Below are 16,078 nucleotides of genomic sequence, written 5' to 3' on the forward strand. Positions count from 1 at the left end.
AATTAGTGGGCTGTCTGTTTGTTTTTAGTAATGTCTCTTTTGCTGTGCAGAAGCTCTTTAACTTGATGTTGAGCCTCTCATTTTTAAAAGATTTATTTAGGCATACAAGAACTGAAGTGTAGGCCAGAGGTGTGTGGAGGTGAAATGACCCAGTAGAGTTAGAGGGAGAGCAGAACAGGCAGATGTATTGAAACACTGCTGAGGGGAGCAGCATTTGAGAGAGGAGAGGTCTGCTGCACTATTGTGAGTCAGCTCCTTACCCATGGATCAAACTTGTGTTGTAGTGGCTGCTGATAGCTTCATAGTGCTGAGACTTAACCTCTTGTGCCAGCAGGGAACACTCCCTAGCCTCTAATTTTGATGAACAAAAAACTAAGTTAGATTAGGTAGTCTACTTAGTTATCAGAACTAAAATGCATTATTTCTCTGATAAGAGAAAGAGACTGAGTGTCCAAGAAGGGAAGCACTATCTAAGTCTAAGAGAATCATAATCTAGAGAGAATGAAAAAAAGAAACCGGGACAAAAATCAGGAAAATTCTGCTTTCAGGTTTGGAGAGTTAGAGATTGGGAGTAAGAAGAGATATTGAAGATTTTAAATCTTCATTTTCTAAATCAGAGTATTTATTCATCATTTCATTTATGAACCAGGAACTGATTCTGGCCATGGGTGATGAATGTTAGACTGGTACTTGTGAATAGTTTGTGTCAGAAAGGTAAAAATCATGATTTTTCAAAAAAAAATATTTAACATTATAAAGGTGACTCCATTGCTATATGTTTAACTCTCTGATATTGCCAAATATTCTCAGAGGGCAAAATATGTCTATCTCCCTCATATTTCTGTTACATTCTCTTTACTCAGGAGGAGTATTGTCCATTGTAAAATTATGGCTATATTATAATCCAATTATACTTTGGGTTAAATTTACTTTTGGTATTAGCTCAAGAATCTGATGATGATTTAGAGAATTGTTTGTTTTTAAAATGGAAATTAATTCTGAATGCCATTGCATTGAAAAGTTAGGAGCCACCTGTACAAATGTAAATACCAATTGAGAATTTTTTTTTTTTAAGATTTTTCTTTTTATTTATGCTTACAGAGCTGGGGTACAGGCTAGAGGTGTGGTAGGTGAGAGGATTCACTAGAGACAGAGTGGGGAGCAGAACAGGCAGATGTACTGAAATACACTGCTGAGGGGAGCAGCGGGCAGGTCAGGAAAGGCCTGCCACGCCATGTGGATCAGCTCCCTGGCAGGAGTATCAAATTTTGTGCTGTAGTGGCGTCAAAGAGCTTCATAATGCAGTGCTTTAACCCGTTGCGCCACCAGGGAGAGCCTGCAATTAAGAAATTATTAATGGTATCTTTGATCTCTCCTGAATTGTACTTAACTGATGGCTTTTCCTTAAGCTTAGGGGAAAAATTCTTGTCTCTTTTCCAATGGCCCCATGCTTCTCAACAAGGATACCATTACTTTTTTATTTTTTATTTTTTTTGGTATTGAGGTAATTGATTTGCAACACCATATATCAGAGATATAGGTTCATCTTTTTCAAATATATGTTACCATTACATTTTGAACAGGGGAATATTTTGTTATTTTAGACAGCATTGCTAGTGTAAGATATTTGGCATACCTGGTCCCTGCCTAATGAAATGCCAGAACTCTGCACTAGAGTATCATATTTAGTTACACATCCTTCTGGAGAGGATGGAATTTGAGAAGTTTCAAAGAACTTGACTTTTATGGCATGTAATTAAAGTGACTTAAAGTGTATCATTTTATGTGTATTCATTAAATATAAGATTTTATTTGTAACCACAACTTACCAGGTTTAAAATTGATAGCTTGAATTAAATTTTTTTTTTTTTTTTAGATAAATGTATGAGTTGCCTATTAGAAGTAGCTCTTTCAGGAAATGAAGAACAAAAGCCTTTTGATTATAAACTACGGCCTGAAATTGCTGTCTATGTAGACTTGGCATTGGGTTGTTCAAAAGAACCTGCACAAAGTCTTTGGATCAGCATGCAGGATTATGCTGTTAGTAAAGGTAAGATGAAGAGGATAAAAGGAGTAAATATGTGTATAGTTCAAACAAATGTATATGTAATGTATGTTAATAGAAAATCACAGGACTCACTTTTTTACTTTTTATAGAAACAGATATTCTATAAACAATGTTAATAAAAACTTGATTTTTTTTCTTTGTGGAAAATATCTTAGGTTTTTTTAAAAGTATATACATATATCTCATTTGAAGCAGACCCACTATAGGGAAATTGCAATTTATATAAAAGGTAAATTCAGAGGCAAACATTTTACTGATATATTCCATGCAGTGTAAATAGATTTAGTATAAGAGTCTGTTTAATGAGTCATCTCATTAAAGAGCAAGCCCTTATGGAAGAAATTAAAGGATATATATGTGTAAGTCTAGACATGGTCCATTTCCTCCTCTGTAAAACATTTGCCCACTTCAGAGTGCAGATGAAAAAACCAGATAATTTATACTAAATAAATTAATAAAGTACTGTGCAAGTATATAGTGATATTTTCATTTTCTAATATTATTTGATTAATAAAATTAATTTTATGTACAAGTTTTCCAAGGGTATACCTGATTTCTTTTTCATCCCCAAGTTTCCCTTATAGCAATCGTCTGGACTGTTCAGAATCACATTGTTATGTTTCTCCATTTTATTCTCTGTTCTTTAGTTTTCCGCCATTCTTTGGGTTGTCGTCCTTCTCTGTTAAAACTGTTAAAAGTAAATACATTTTCACCTTCTGTTGTCTTTTATTTTGTATACTGAAAAAGACATGAAGTACTTTTTCAGATCTTTAAAACACCAGTGAGAGGGAAACCTTTAAAAGTTTATCTCATCCAGTTTGTTTCTTTTTTATTCTATTGTGTTGAGTCATCCAGATGTGCAAAAATATGGTAATGAGAAGGAAAAATGTTTACTTTCTAAATTTCATTTTCTGATACTCTCATATTTGAATCATTTTCTTTCAGTATGCAGTTAGGTTTCCTTTTTATATCATATTATCACTTATTCCATTGCAAGGAGAACTTTTAAAAAGTAGTTGTAAACATGTGGTCAGTTACAGTTACACCTAGAAAGAAAAAGTAGATAAATCATAAAATATTGCTAGTGTTTTGACAGTATAGGATATCCCCTTGCCTAAAAACTAAAAACTCATTTTCTTAGTACATTTTCTAATTACTTATCTTCACGGTAGCCTAGACCTTATAACTTTTATAAATAGTGAAGATATTCTGTAGTGCTTGGTATGAAATGACCATAACTTTATTAAGGCTGTTTTAAAAAGAACCTGTTACCAAAAAAAAAAAAAAAAGTATAGGAGGATAATCCCTGCTAAATTTGAAATATAGGAAAAAGATTAGTTTACTTTTAAAATTGAACATTAGTTTCCTTGAAATGGGTTTTGTTTGACTTTAAGTCCTTTTGGTTTTAAGAGTAGGAAGTAATTCGTTGGTGCGGATCATCTCTCAAGTGGCATATGAGAAAATTTTGTATGTTATACAACTGTTATTCTAGGATTTTCTGTGGGCTGTAAAATGTTCTTTAAGATCTGGCATGTTTATAGTTTTTATCACATGTAAGATAGGTAAGTCTGAATTTTTTATCTAAGCTTGTAAAAATGACTGGAAAACCAAGATGTAGTTTATTTTATTGTTACTGAGATTTCATTGTTTTACATCCTTGCCAGTGTTTTGACAGTATGGGATATGCCCTTGCCTTAAAAGAGTAGTTACCATAGCCCTCTCTCCGAAAGCACCCATAGTCCTCCAATGTAATGTTTCTTGAGATAAGAATTTTAAAAAAGAATTGAGAATAAATAAAATAACTTGGGACTTAATATTTTTCCAAAGTTGTTTCTTGTTTGTTTGGCATATTTTTAAGTAGCACAGTAAATCTCAAATTAACATAGTCCAGTGAACATTCTTGAATTGGAGTAAATAATAAACCTCCCACACCCATTTGGAATCTACTGAATATACTGTATTTTTAAAGTATTGTGCATGTGTTTAGAGAAAACATCTGATTACTATTTATTTAATCCTGTGATATGCATTTTCAATTGTTCTCATCTTTGTCCAGTTGCTTCATTTTTTACCCACTTAAGTACACAATAGCTGCTTTCATGATTTCAGATTCCAGATATCAATCAATGCACTCAGCATCTCCACTAGCTTGTATGATAGACAGTATTCAGAACTAAACCCCTTATTCCATCTTCATACCCCTGAACTGTTCTTCCTATGGTCTTCTTCTCTGATGCCAGCTACATTCTAAATACGTTTGTAGTTAGCTGTGACCTTTCTCATTTTCACATTGATCCCTCACCAAATTCTTTCAACTCTACATTCAAAATAGTATATAGGATCATTATACACTTCTCATTACCTTTACTTCCGCTATTGTGGTGAGCCATCATCATTTCTCACCTGAATTACTGCCGTAAGTACTTCTTTGGTATCCCTATAGCAAATTCTCCACTCAGTAATGAGGATGAGCCTTTCAAAATACAAGTCAGATCACGTCCTATCTCTGTTCAAAAGCTTTTGGTGGTGTTTCTCATTTCCCTTAGAGTAAAACCTAAAGGACTTGTAGTGGTCTGCAAGGTCCTATGTGATCTAGTCCCCAGCCTGCTTTCTAACGTTTCTTACACACTTTACTCCAGCCACTCTGATCTCCTTGAAACTACCTCAGGGCCTTTGCCTTAGTTCTTTGTGAGGGGACACTGTTTCTCTTTGACATCTTCACCTCCTCCAAGATCTCTGTTTAAGAACTTTATCAGTGACTTCTTCAAACTGTCCTATATAAAGTAGTAATCCCATACTACCCCTCTGTTCTCCTTCCCTATTAGTTTTTCTCCATAGTACTTATCTATCACATTGAGATTTTTATTTATTGTCTTTCTCCTCCGCCTACTAAAATAAGAATTCTGTGAGATCAGAGACTTAGTTCTGTTTGCTGTCAAACACATGGATTAACATAGGGGATCTAGTGGGTGTATTTGTTAAGTAACTGTTTAAGAAAAAATAAAATCCAGATGTTGGATTACTAAAACTATTAAACTTATCTCTAAACTGTTTTCTGAGCCTTTTTAAATGTTAATACATCATTTTTATTTCCAGATTGGGACAGTGCAACTTTGAGTAACGAGTCACTCTTGGACACTGTGTCTAGATTTGTTCTTGCAGCTCTTCTGAAACACACAAATTTACTTAGTCAAGCATGTGGAGAAAGCCGGCAAGTAACTTAAAACTGTTCCTCAGACAAATATTTGCTCTCATGATGTTAGAAATTCGGTAACTTTTCCATTTTGGTTCTTTATTTAGATATCAACCTGGTAAAAGCTTATCAGAAGTGTACCGTTGTGTGTACAAAGTTCGAAGTCGTTTACTTGCTTGCAAGAACCTTGAACTTATTCAGACCAGGTCATCATCACGAGACAGATGGGTAAAGTTGAAAGTCAATTAATTTCTATGTTTTTCTGCAATCTGTGAGAGAATACACCATTTTGGTTTATGTGAGAAACAGCAATGTGCCTTGATTATTGCAGTTGTTCTAAATGTTGAGTAATACTTTTTCTGTTGAAAAAAGTGGATGACTAAAAGATTATGGATTTATTTAACTTTATACTTATCAAGTATGATATGGCTGCTAAGAAAGTTTATGTATTCTTAGGCTATATAGTCACAACAAATTGAATTGTCCAAGTCATGAAATATTATCTCATTATTTTATGGTAGGCTACGTATGAATTATTTTATTTAATTTGGAATGCCATAATTTATGAGAGAATAATAAAATACCTAAGATTGGTAAAGAGTTCAAAGCCATTTTATGTAAGAATCATAAGGTTGAAAAATGGCCAGCCGAGAGATGTAGATGAAAAAAATGACAGAGCAGGGGGTGGGAATCATGTGGTAGCTGCCTTATAACTGCTTAAAAGAACTTCTGTGTATGAACTATGTTCCATGTTACTCAGAGTGAACAGGTAGGCCCATAGGGTAACAGATGAATGCAGAATGGTAGTTAGCCGAATATAAAGAGAAAGGCTAGTAATGATTAGAATTGTCCTCAACTGGAAGTGAAAATTGAAGTCTTTTAAGATGGTTCAGAAGTGATTCTATTGACAAAACTGAGATGATTTCTAAAATTCTTGGTATAGCATGTGCCTATAACTTTAAGTATAAGTCTGGATAACACATGAATACTTGAAATGTTTACTTTGAAACTTCACACTTTATGTGCTTTGTACTCCATTATATAAATCTTAGATTTTGAAAATCAAACTGTCTCTGCAACTGTATTATAAAATTATTTTGTCATGGATCTGATTGTTTTGCTTAGTGACCTTCAAAGTTCATGAAATGTATTTATTTCCTGTTTTATTGAGGTTCAAATTTGAAACTCAGAATTATAGGGATAAATGATATACGTAAATTTAGTGCACTGCTAAGTTAGCACCAGCTCTGTAATAAGAAAAATGTAGTCATGGATCACAACATTTTATCATACATCCTTTATTATCCATCTGAGGATGTTATTAGACATTTTCATTAACATTTTATAGTGAAATTTGTTGGGGAAATGGTATAGGGTTACAGTATTCCAAATTGTCTTAGCACCAGTTATAAAAACTCTTTCCTGTAGACTCATTCCTGTAAATGACTGCCAGGTAGCATAACCACCATGGGGGAAAATAAATTTACATTGTCCCTGCCAAGTTATTAATTTTTGTTTCTTCAAGGGCAAACAAAATAAAGAAAAATAAAAATAATATACTGTTTGTATATTTGAAATTTGTTGAGCACTTTAATATTCTACCAAAAAAAAGTTTTAAAATATTGTATTAAACTTAGAAGTAATAAACATGTATAGAGTAAAAATATACATAACTTGAAGAAGATTAAATGGAATAAAAATTACGGTTCTTTTGTGCTTGATGTCATACTCAACTCATTTTTCTTAAAAAATAACTTATTTAAGTCTATTTCACATCATTTTTGTACAATATTTGCTTTCTCCTCTCAGGTGTAGTCCTCATAAAATTCCCACCACCAATTCACCCAACACTATTGCCATAGTCCCTGTGCTTTTTCCTATCCTGTTTTGACCCCTCTTCATCCCTCTCCCCTGCAGAATGTCTCTGATTTATAATTGCCTGCTAATTTTGTTTTTATTGTTATTATTTTTTCCTGAGCCATTATTTGGTTCCCTTTCATTCCTCCTATAAGTGAAGCCATCCAATATTTTTATTTTTCCTTCTAACTTATTTCACTGAGCATACTCCCTTCCAGTTTCATCCATGTTGCTTCAAATGGCATGAGTTTATCTTTTTTATTGCTGAATAGTATTCCATTGTGCATATATACCACATCTTGATCCAGTCATCAGCTTTTGCGCATTTGAGTTGTTTCCGTGTCATACCTATTGTAAGTAGTACTGCAGTAACATAGTGAAAGTATCTTTTTGAATTAGTGTTTTTGTGTCTCTTGGGTTAATTCCCAGGAATGGAATTGCTGGGTCATATGGAAGCTTCACTTATAGTAGTGTGAAGAACTTCCACACAGCTTTCCATAGTGGTTGGAACAGTTTGCATTGCCACCAGCAGTAGAGAAGAGTTCTTTTTCTCCACATTCTCCCCATATATGTTGTTTCTTGTTTTTTGTTATTTTTTTAATATCTGCCATTCTCACTGGTGTAAGGTGGTACTTCATTGCATTTCCCTGATTATAAGTGATTGTGAATACTTTTTTCATATACCTGTTGATCATTTGCATTTCCTCTTTGGAGAAGTGTCTGTTTAGCTATTCTGCCCATTTTTTTGACTGGATTGTTTACTTTGTTTTTGTTGGGGTGTATGGTGTGAGCTCTTTGTAGATCTTTGTGACCAATATACTCAACTCAAGTTACAGCTTTGTAGGAATGTATAACTGCCTAGCGTCATATATGTAAATATATGAATCAATTTATAACATGGCATTTTAATAAATACTATGGAAGGTAGAGCATATAGGTGTTTCTGAATATGTTTTGTGCACACTCTGATGCTTTATAATCTTTTTAGATTTACGGGGTATTTGGGGTTTTGAAGTGAAATTCTTAATGTTATTGATATTAGCAGTATTTTACAATGATAAACATAGTTAAGGTTTTAATGAAGTTTTTCAAACTTTTTGAAAAGTTTATTAACTGTAGCTCCGATCTTTTCTATAAGATTTCAGAAAATCAAGACTCTGCAGATGTTGATCCTCAGGAACATTCATTTACCCGGACCATTGATGAAGAAGCTGAAATGGAAGAACAGGCTGAGCGGGACCGGGAGGAGGGGCATCCAGAACCAGAGGATGAAGAGGAAGAACGTGAACATGAAGTGATGACAGCTGGCAGTGAGTATACTTTCTTTACTGATCTGATTTTCTACAGGTGATATGAATTACATTAGCAATTTTCAGCTCTATAACTATGCTAGTTCCATATTTTAGCTATTGGAATTTCATATTTTTAACTGAAAAGTTCTGGAAGCAGGATTTTGGGGATAGTAACTGTTCTGCTTGGTATCTGGGGGATACCAAGTTGTATATTGGTGTAGTTGACCTGCATATTGATGAAGAATGCCCCTTTTATACATATTAAGAGAGCTCAATTCTTTTCCATAAGTAGAAATTTTGAAATTATAAATTTCACCCACTGTTTTTAGTAGAGAAACAAGTACATGAAGGACAATGTTGGCTGGGCGAATAAAACTTTTCATACCTTGATATTCCAAGGCTACAGATAATTTTTAGAGGTGATCTTTTTAGGTGTTTATAGAGAAGATTCAAAACTTTTAAAAATATTTGTTAACATCTTTGGAGTGATTTCTCTATTTCAAATAGAGTGTGTATTTTACTTTGTATCCTCAAACATGGCTAGCTATGATTTGGTATTGAGATTGACTGTATATACCAATAAATCTGTCACTTTATCACTTTATGTTTTGTATACTTCTAAAAAATGATTTTGAAGTGACTCAAAACAGGACCAAAACTCATGAAAACAAGAAAAAAAAGGTCCAAATGGAGAAAAGGGGTTTACAGGTCAGGAAAGAGAATAAATATATTTAAAGAATATAGGCTAACAGAACTTTTGAGGATGAACTTCAAATCTAGTTTAGAAATTCCTGAAAGCAAATGCCAAAGTGAAAATGCAATAACAAGGTATATTCACCCAGGAAATAATTAATTTTTGAGCTAGGTATAATTTTTTAAAAAAGATTTATTGTTTCTGCATACAAGAACAGGGTCGGGGTGGGGGGAAGTCTAGGCCAGAGGTATAAGTGTTGTGAAAGGATTCACCAAAGACAGAGTGGAGAGCAGAATAGGTGGATTGACTGAAATACACTGCTGAGGGGAGCAGTGAGAGAGACAGGAGAGGTCTGCTGTGCCATGTGGGTTAGTTTCCCAGCCAGGTATCTAACTCATGCTGCAGTGGCTGCCAATAGTTTCATAGTGCTAAGACTTAACCCTTTGCCACTAGGGAGATCCTATGAACTAGGTACCATTTTTGAGCACCTCTTATCTATTGGACACTGAGTGAGTTACAGTGTACAGAATATTCCAGAAATCTTTCAGTGTTTCCTGTCAGTCCAGGAAATAGCTCATTGCTGAGATCCAGATAGAGTGAACAATGGGGGCACATCTTCTAATCCTTACAGCAGTCTTAGGAGATAAATTCTAATATTATCCTATTTTATTGATGGATAGACTGACATGATGAGGAAAGATTATGTATGTACCACAATTAGTAGTAGAATCAGGTCTGTACAGAACTTATCTTTTAATTACTTTAACTGATTTCCCACTTCGGACACTAAGATTGTTGCTTTAATTTTTTTAAAAAATAGAAATAAGGGAATTTCAACAGCATAATAAAAATGTCATCATCATAATTCTATAAAACACACAGATCTGTTTTAAAAGCTTGTATTTCTGTGTTACCAACACTCTGCCTGGGTTCCTCATTAAGAAGAACACCTTCACTCTAAATTTGAGCAAAAAATTATTTTCTTATTATACATTTCTACCACTGTAGTAGATAAACCAATTCACTTTTTACACTTATGAATTGGGAAAGCCTAACATCAGGTAGACATTCTGGGTGATGCCATTTGACTCTGGAGGCAACTTTATCTTTATATTTATAAACAGGCTCTTTTTTAGCAAAGACTTTAGTAATTGTACTTAAATTTAATAGGTCCAAGGAATAGCAAAGTGTAGGTGTTAGGAATTATATTGATGTTGGAAGGGGAAAGGGAACTTTTTATTATAATTAATGTAACTTAAATATTATCTCTTTATTTTTGTAACCTGACATTTTTCATACCAAAGTCATGAACATTTCTGAAATAGGCAATTATTTAACCTAACCTATTGCATTTCAAACTTTGGTGGACTTAAAAATCAGCTCAAAGGTTTATTAAAACAGATTGCTAGCCCCATGCTTATAGCTTCTGATTCAGAAGGCCTCGGGTGGGTTTGATAAATTGTATTTCTAGCAAACCCAGCTATTCTTGATAATTCTATTCTTGTTAAGTCTGGAACAACATTTTGATAACTACTAAGATGCTCTTTAGCATAGAAATAAGGTAAACCAAATCTAAGTTCTATAAAGGTAATGGTGTTTCCTATTGCAATTTTATCGAAAAGTTTAATATTTTACATATATTTTCATGTAATTTTACCTTAGTTTACTATGTTGTATTTAATGTTTAAAAAATAGCTTTTGCCCCTTCAGTAAGTTTTTGGTCCAAACTTTTTGACTATTTTTATTGTTATTTTCTTTGCTCTTCTCTCCCCATGTGTTAAGACCTTGTTTTTGTGTTGCATGTTACAGAAATCTTTCAGTGTTTCCTCTCAGCCCGTGAAGTAGCTCGTAGCCGAGATCGAGATAGAATGAACAGTGGGGCAGGGTCTGGGACTCGAGCTGATGATCCACCTCCTCAGTCCCAGCAAGAGCGAAGGGTCAGCACAGACCTTCCTGAGGGTCAGGATGTGTACACTGCTGCCTGCAACTCTGTGATCCATCGCTGTGCCCTGTTAATATTAGGAGTAAGTCCTGTGATAGATGAGCTTCAGAAGCGAAGGGAAGAAGGACAGTTGCAGCAGCCATCAACAAGTACCTCTGAAGGGGGTGGACTTATGACCAGGTGCGACTGACTAGGAACTTAAAATATTATTCTTAACTTAATGTGATGAAATGGTTTATTCTCAAAATTATTTTTCTGAAATTAACACAGTCCTGGAAGAAGAAATATAAATTGACTAGGTTGAATTTAAAATAATGCAGAATTTAATAATAATGTACTGATTTGATTTGAAATAAAGATTTGTGATTAGATGATGAAGCAAAATTTTTTCACACATATGAACAACAGTAATTGAAAATTATAAAATTATTTGCATCTATGTAATTTAGTGGCTTGTTAATTAATTTGATGTAGTTGAGAAGGCCTTTGTGCTTACATAAGAGTCATTATTCTCCATCAATAGACATAATTACTCTTCACTGTGTATGTGTGTGTGTGTATGTATGTAGATATTATCTCTCTTGCTAGTTCCATTCAATTTTGTTCACTAACATTCCCAAATCAAAAAACTTTTCTTTGTGCATGTGAGACAGGAGTGAAAGTCTTACTGCAGAGAGCCGGCTAGTCCACGCAAGTCCAAATTATAGACTGATCAAATCGAGGAGTGAATCTGATTTGTCTCAGCCTGAATCAGATGAAGAGGGTTACGCACTGGTAGGTATACTAAATTCAGTAAAGAAGGGTTATTGTTTTCAAAATACAAATATGTAAGGCATTGGTTAGAGTAAGTAATTACATTTGTTTTAGACATATAAAAACTTTATAAAAAAGAACTTTCAAGAAAAATAAGGTAACTGTGTTGAATATTTATTATTTATATATCACTGCATCTCAGTCTTTAGCTCTGACATCTTCCTAAATACCAAATCCATACATCTGACTCCTTGATGGACATTGTACCTGACCATGTCAGGTTACCTCAGTGTTAATCTATTCTCAGACAATCTTTTTCCCAAACCTTCTTCTTTCATCTTGTGTATCTTAGTAGGTAGTACTATAAACTACCCAGCCTGGAGACGTGGGTTCATCCTTGACTCTACTTTTTCTTATTTTCTGATTCCTGCAATTCCCTCATGCTTATGGTCCAATTAGTGAGTCTAATGTTTAGTATGTCGTTTCTTTTCTGCTACTGCTCTGCTTCAGACTTTCCTTCTCTTTTGCCATTTCAGAAGCTTGCAAACTTACTATTCTGTCTCTTGTCTTGTGTCCATCTTTCATAAATATAAGCCTGCTTATAATTTAGTAGCTCGCACTTACCTATGAAAAAGCATCAGGACTTAGATTGCAGACATTTAAGTTAAAAATCAAGCAGATGTTTTAGAAGTAAGGTATGCTATTATGTGATAGGTAAAACAAATTATAGAGTGACATTTTCTAAAAAAAATTGCTTCTTTTTGATTAGTTTTGGATTAGGTATTGATAGTTGGATTTTTCACTTTGGCTGTTCTTTTTCCTTATGTGTGAATCTAATGTGCTACTTGACCTGCTTGGACCTGAGTGTCCCATTGCATGATTTGAGGATCCTAGTGCTCATTGTTCATAGAGGCAACATGTTAAGATTTGGCTTTTGGCCTTGATTGTACTATTGAAGAGCTGCAAGACTTTGGTCATGTTTTGTGATGACCCAAATGGAAGCCTAGGCTTTCTTTTTCTTTTTCTTTTCTTTTTTTTTTAAACTGAGTGATCTGTAAGCTTCATTTTTAGCTTTGATACTACTATATTATAGGAAATAATGGATCTGGAAATATTTTTACACAGTATAAAGTGTCACATAAACTAAAAGCTCTTGATTAAAGAAAGTTCTAAACTCAAAGTGTTCCTCATCTAAGGAAAATTGAAGTGTTTTCTGCAAGTTTCATTGTATCATGATATCTTTGTTTGTTCTTCCTCTTTTTATTCTTCATTTTCGTTAGCTATTTCTGTTCTCCCAGTTCACGTTCTCAGTGTTATTATGTACTGAGATTCTTTTCTGCCCATTAGTTGATAAGTTTTGTTGTGTAGTCTCCCAATTCTGTGATAATTTTAAAACATACATCATATCACTTTACTCAAAACCTTCAACGATTTCACTTTTCCTCAGAGTGGGCCTCACTGACATTTTGCCTTTTCTGTGAACATAACATCTTCCCCTGGTATTCTTTTTTTTTAAAATATATCATTCTTTGTGCATTTTTTTCATCTCAGTTGTAATCCCCATGGGCTTCCTACACCAGTTCCCCCGTGTGCCATCACCATAGTCCAGTGCACTCTTCCCACCCCAGATATAATAGCAAGAACACCTACTGAACATGCTACCTTACAATTCAGAACATCAGTGACTGCACTACCTATTCAGAAATCAAAATTTCTTTCTTTCTGTAACACTTTTTTTTTATTGAGGTAACATAAGTTTATAGCATGATTTAAGGAATAGATTCATATCTCTTCAAATATCAATCACCACACCAAAACAGCTGTAATCCTCTACTATAATCCAGAAGGTCTTCATATCCCCTTCTGGTAGCCTCAATTCTGCAGTCAGATATTAGAATTTGTTTTATATGTGCTCTTTTGTTTTGTTTCTTTGTATTCTACATATGAGTAAAATCACCTGGTAATGGTCTGTTTTCTTCTGATTTATATAATTTAGCATAATCCCCTCCAGTTAAAACAATGTTGTCACAAGTGGGAAGATTTCATCTGTTTTTATAGCTGAGTAGTATTCCATTGTGTATATAAACCACATCTTAATTTACTCATCTGTCCTTCCACATTTAGGTTATTTCTATAATTTGATTATGGTAAAAAGTACATATATCACTTCACATTGGTGTTTTTCTTTCTTTGGATAAATACTAAGGAATGTAATTACTGGATTATATGATATATCCATTTTTAATATTTTGAGGACTTCCATATTGTTTTCCATAGTGGTTCAGCCAGTCTTTATTCTGACTAATGGTGTACAAAGATTCCATTTCTTCACCTCTTTGCCAACACTTGTTTCTGGTCTTTTTGATATGGGTAATTTTCACAGGAGTGAGATAGTATCTCACTGTGGTTTTGATTTGCATTTCTCTGAAAAAAATTTTTTAATGTGCCTGTTGACTGTGTATATTGTTTAGTTCTTCTGTCAATAATTGGGGGGGGGTGCTTTATTTTCTTTTGGCTTAATTTCATAATCTTGGATAGCAGCCTCTTGTTGGATGCATGAGGTGTAGATTTTTTTCCCCGTTCAGTAGTGTGTCTTTTTGTTTTAATAAGTTTGAAAAGCATAAAGGCTTTAAAAATTGATGTAGTCCCTTTTGTTCAATTCAATTTTTGTTTCCCTTGTCTTTGGAGTCAAGTCTCCAGATACCCCTGAAGCCAATGCCATGGAGTATTTTGCCTGTGTATTTTCTATGTTTTTTATAGTTTAACATCTTACATCCAAGTCTTTAAGCCATTTTGAGTTAATTTTTGTGTATGGTAAGATGTTTGTTTCCCTAACACTATCTGTTGAAGAGATTTTCCTTTCTCCATTGTCTATTCTTGGATCACTTGTCATAAATTAGCTTTATTTGTGGGCTCTCAATTCTATTTCATTGGTCATGTGTCTGTTTTTATTCCAATACCATACTGATTTTATTACTCTAATCTTGTAGTATAGTTTCCTGTCTGGAGTATGATGCCTCCATTCTCCTTTTTTTTTTTTTTAAAAAAAAGATTTATTTATTTATGCATACAGAACTGGGGTATAGTCCAGAAGTGCAGGGACAGTGAGAGGATTCACCAGAGACAGAGTGGGGAGTAGAACAGGCTGACTGAGGAAGTACACTGCTGAGGGGAGCAGTGGGCGGGTCAGGATAGTTCTGCCACACCATGTGGATCACCTCCGGGGCGAGGATTGAACTCATGCTGAAGTGGCTTTAGCTTCTCAGTGCTACGCTTTAACACACAGTGCCACCAGGGAGGGCCCCGATTCTCCTTTTTTGTCAAGATTGTTTTGGCTATTCAAGTTCTTTTCTGGTTCCTTGTAAATTTCAGTAATGTTTGCTTTATTTCTTTGAAGAATTTCATTGAAACAAAGCACTGAGTCAATATATTGCCTTGTGTTGGATGTCCATTTTAATAATATTAACTGTTCCAATTCATGAACAAAAATATCTCCATTTCTTTGTGTCTTCTATTTCTTTTAACAATGCCTTACAGTCTTTGAACAGTCTTTTCAACTCATTTGTTAGATTTATTCTTATGTTTTTAATTTTTTTTATGCTAGTATAAATGGGATTATTTTCTTGACTTATTCTTTTCTGGTTTGTTGTTTGTGTACAGAAGTACAACTGATTTTGTAGCATGTCACTTTACTGATCTATTTTGATTTTTTTTTTAGTGACATCTTTAAGGATTTCTATTTATGTTATGTCATCTGCAAATAGTGATAGTTTTGCTTCTTTTCCAATTTAGATTCTGTGTATATCTTCCTCTTGCTTCTTTTCCAATTTAGATTCTGTGTGTATCTTCCTCTTGCTTCTTTTCCAATTTAGATTCTGTGTTTAATTGCTCTAGGTAAGACTTCCAGTATTATGCTGAATATTGTGAGTGGAAATTCCTGTGTATTCCTAATGTTAGAGGAAAATTCTCAGTGTTTCACCATTGAATATGATGTTAGCTGTAGGTTTGTCATATGTGATCTTTAGATAGGTAAGGTCTGTTCCTTCTATCTCCATTTTACTGAATTTTTAAAAATTGATTATGAACCTTGTTAGATTCTTTTTGTATCTTTGATATGCTCATGACTTTCATCTTTCTTTTTGCTTATATGGTGAATTATATTGATTTGCATATCTTCAACTCTTTTACATAGCTTGGTAATCCCATTTGGTTGTGACTTATGATCCTTTTAATGCATTGTTGAATTTAGCTTGCATTGTTAATCAATGATATTGATCTT

At 33.9% G+C, this 16,078-nt stretch overlaps 1 protein-coding gene across 1 annotated transcript in view; it reads left to right on the forward strand.

The window, feature by feature from the left end:
• The window catches only part of HERC1 (HECT and RLD domain containing E3 ubiquitin protein ligase family member 1), a 140,964-nt gene that overhangs the window by 32,600 nt on the left and 92,286 nt on the right, over positions 1 to 16,078 (forward strand). Inside the window, exons 18-23 of the mRNA XM_012728527.1 lie at positions 1,877 to 2,050; positions 5,165 to 5,279; positions 5,369 to 5,489; positions 8,257 to 8,428; positions 10,914 to 11,226; positions 11,700 to 11,820. Of these exons, the coding sequence (XP_012583981.1) occupies positions 1,877 to 2,050; positions 5,165 to 5,279; positions 5,369 to 5,489; positions 8,257 to 8,428; positions 10,914 to 11,226; positions 11,700 to 11,820 (1,016 nt within the window). The remainder of the gene's footprint in view (positions 1 to 1,876; positions 2,051 to 5,164; positions 5,280 to 5,368; positions 5,490 to 8,256; positions 8,429 to 10,913; positions 11,227 to 11,699; positions 11,821 to 16,078) is intronic.

Source organism: Condylura cristata, unplaced genomic scaffold (genome assembly GCF_000260355.1).
Source record: "Condylura cristata isolate star-nosed mole 26May11 unplaced genomic scaffold, ConCri1.0 scaffold00023, whole genome shotgun sequence".
Lineage (NCBI taxonomy): Eukaryota > Metazoa > Chordata > Mammalia > Eulipotyphla > Talpidae > Condylura > Condylura cristata.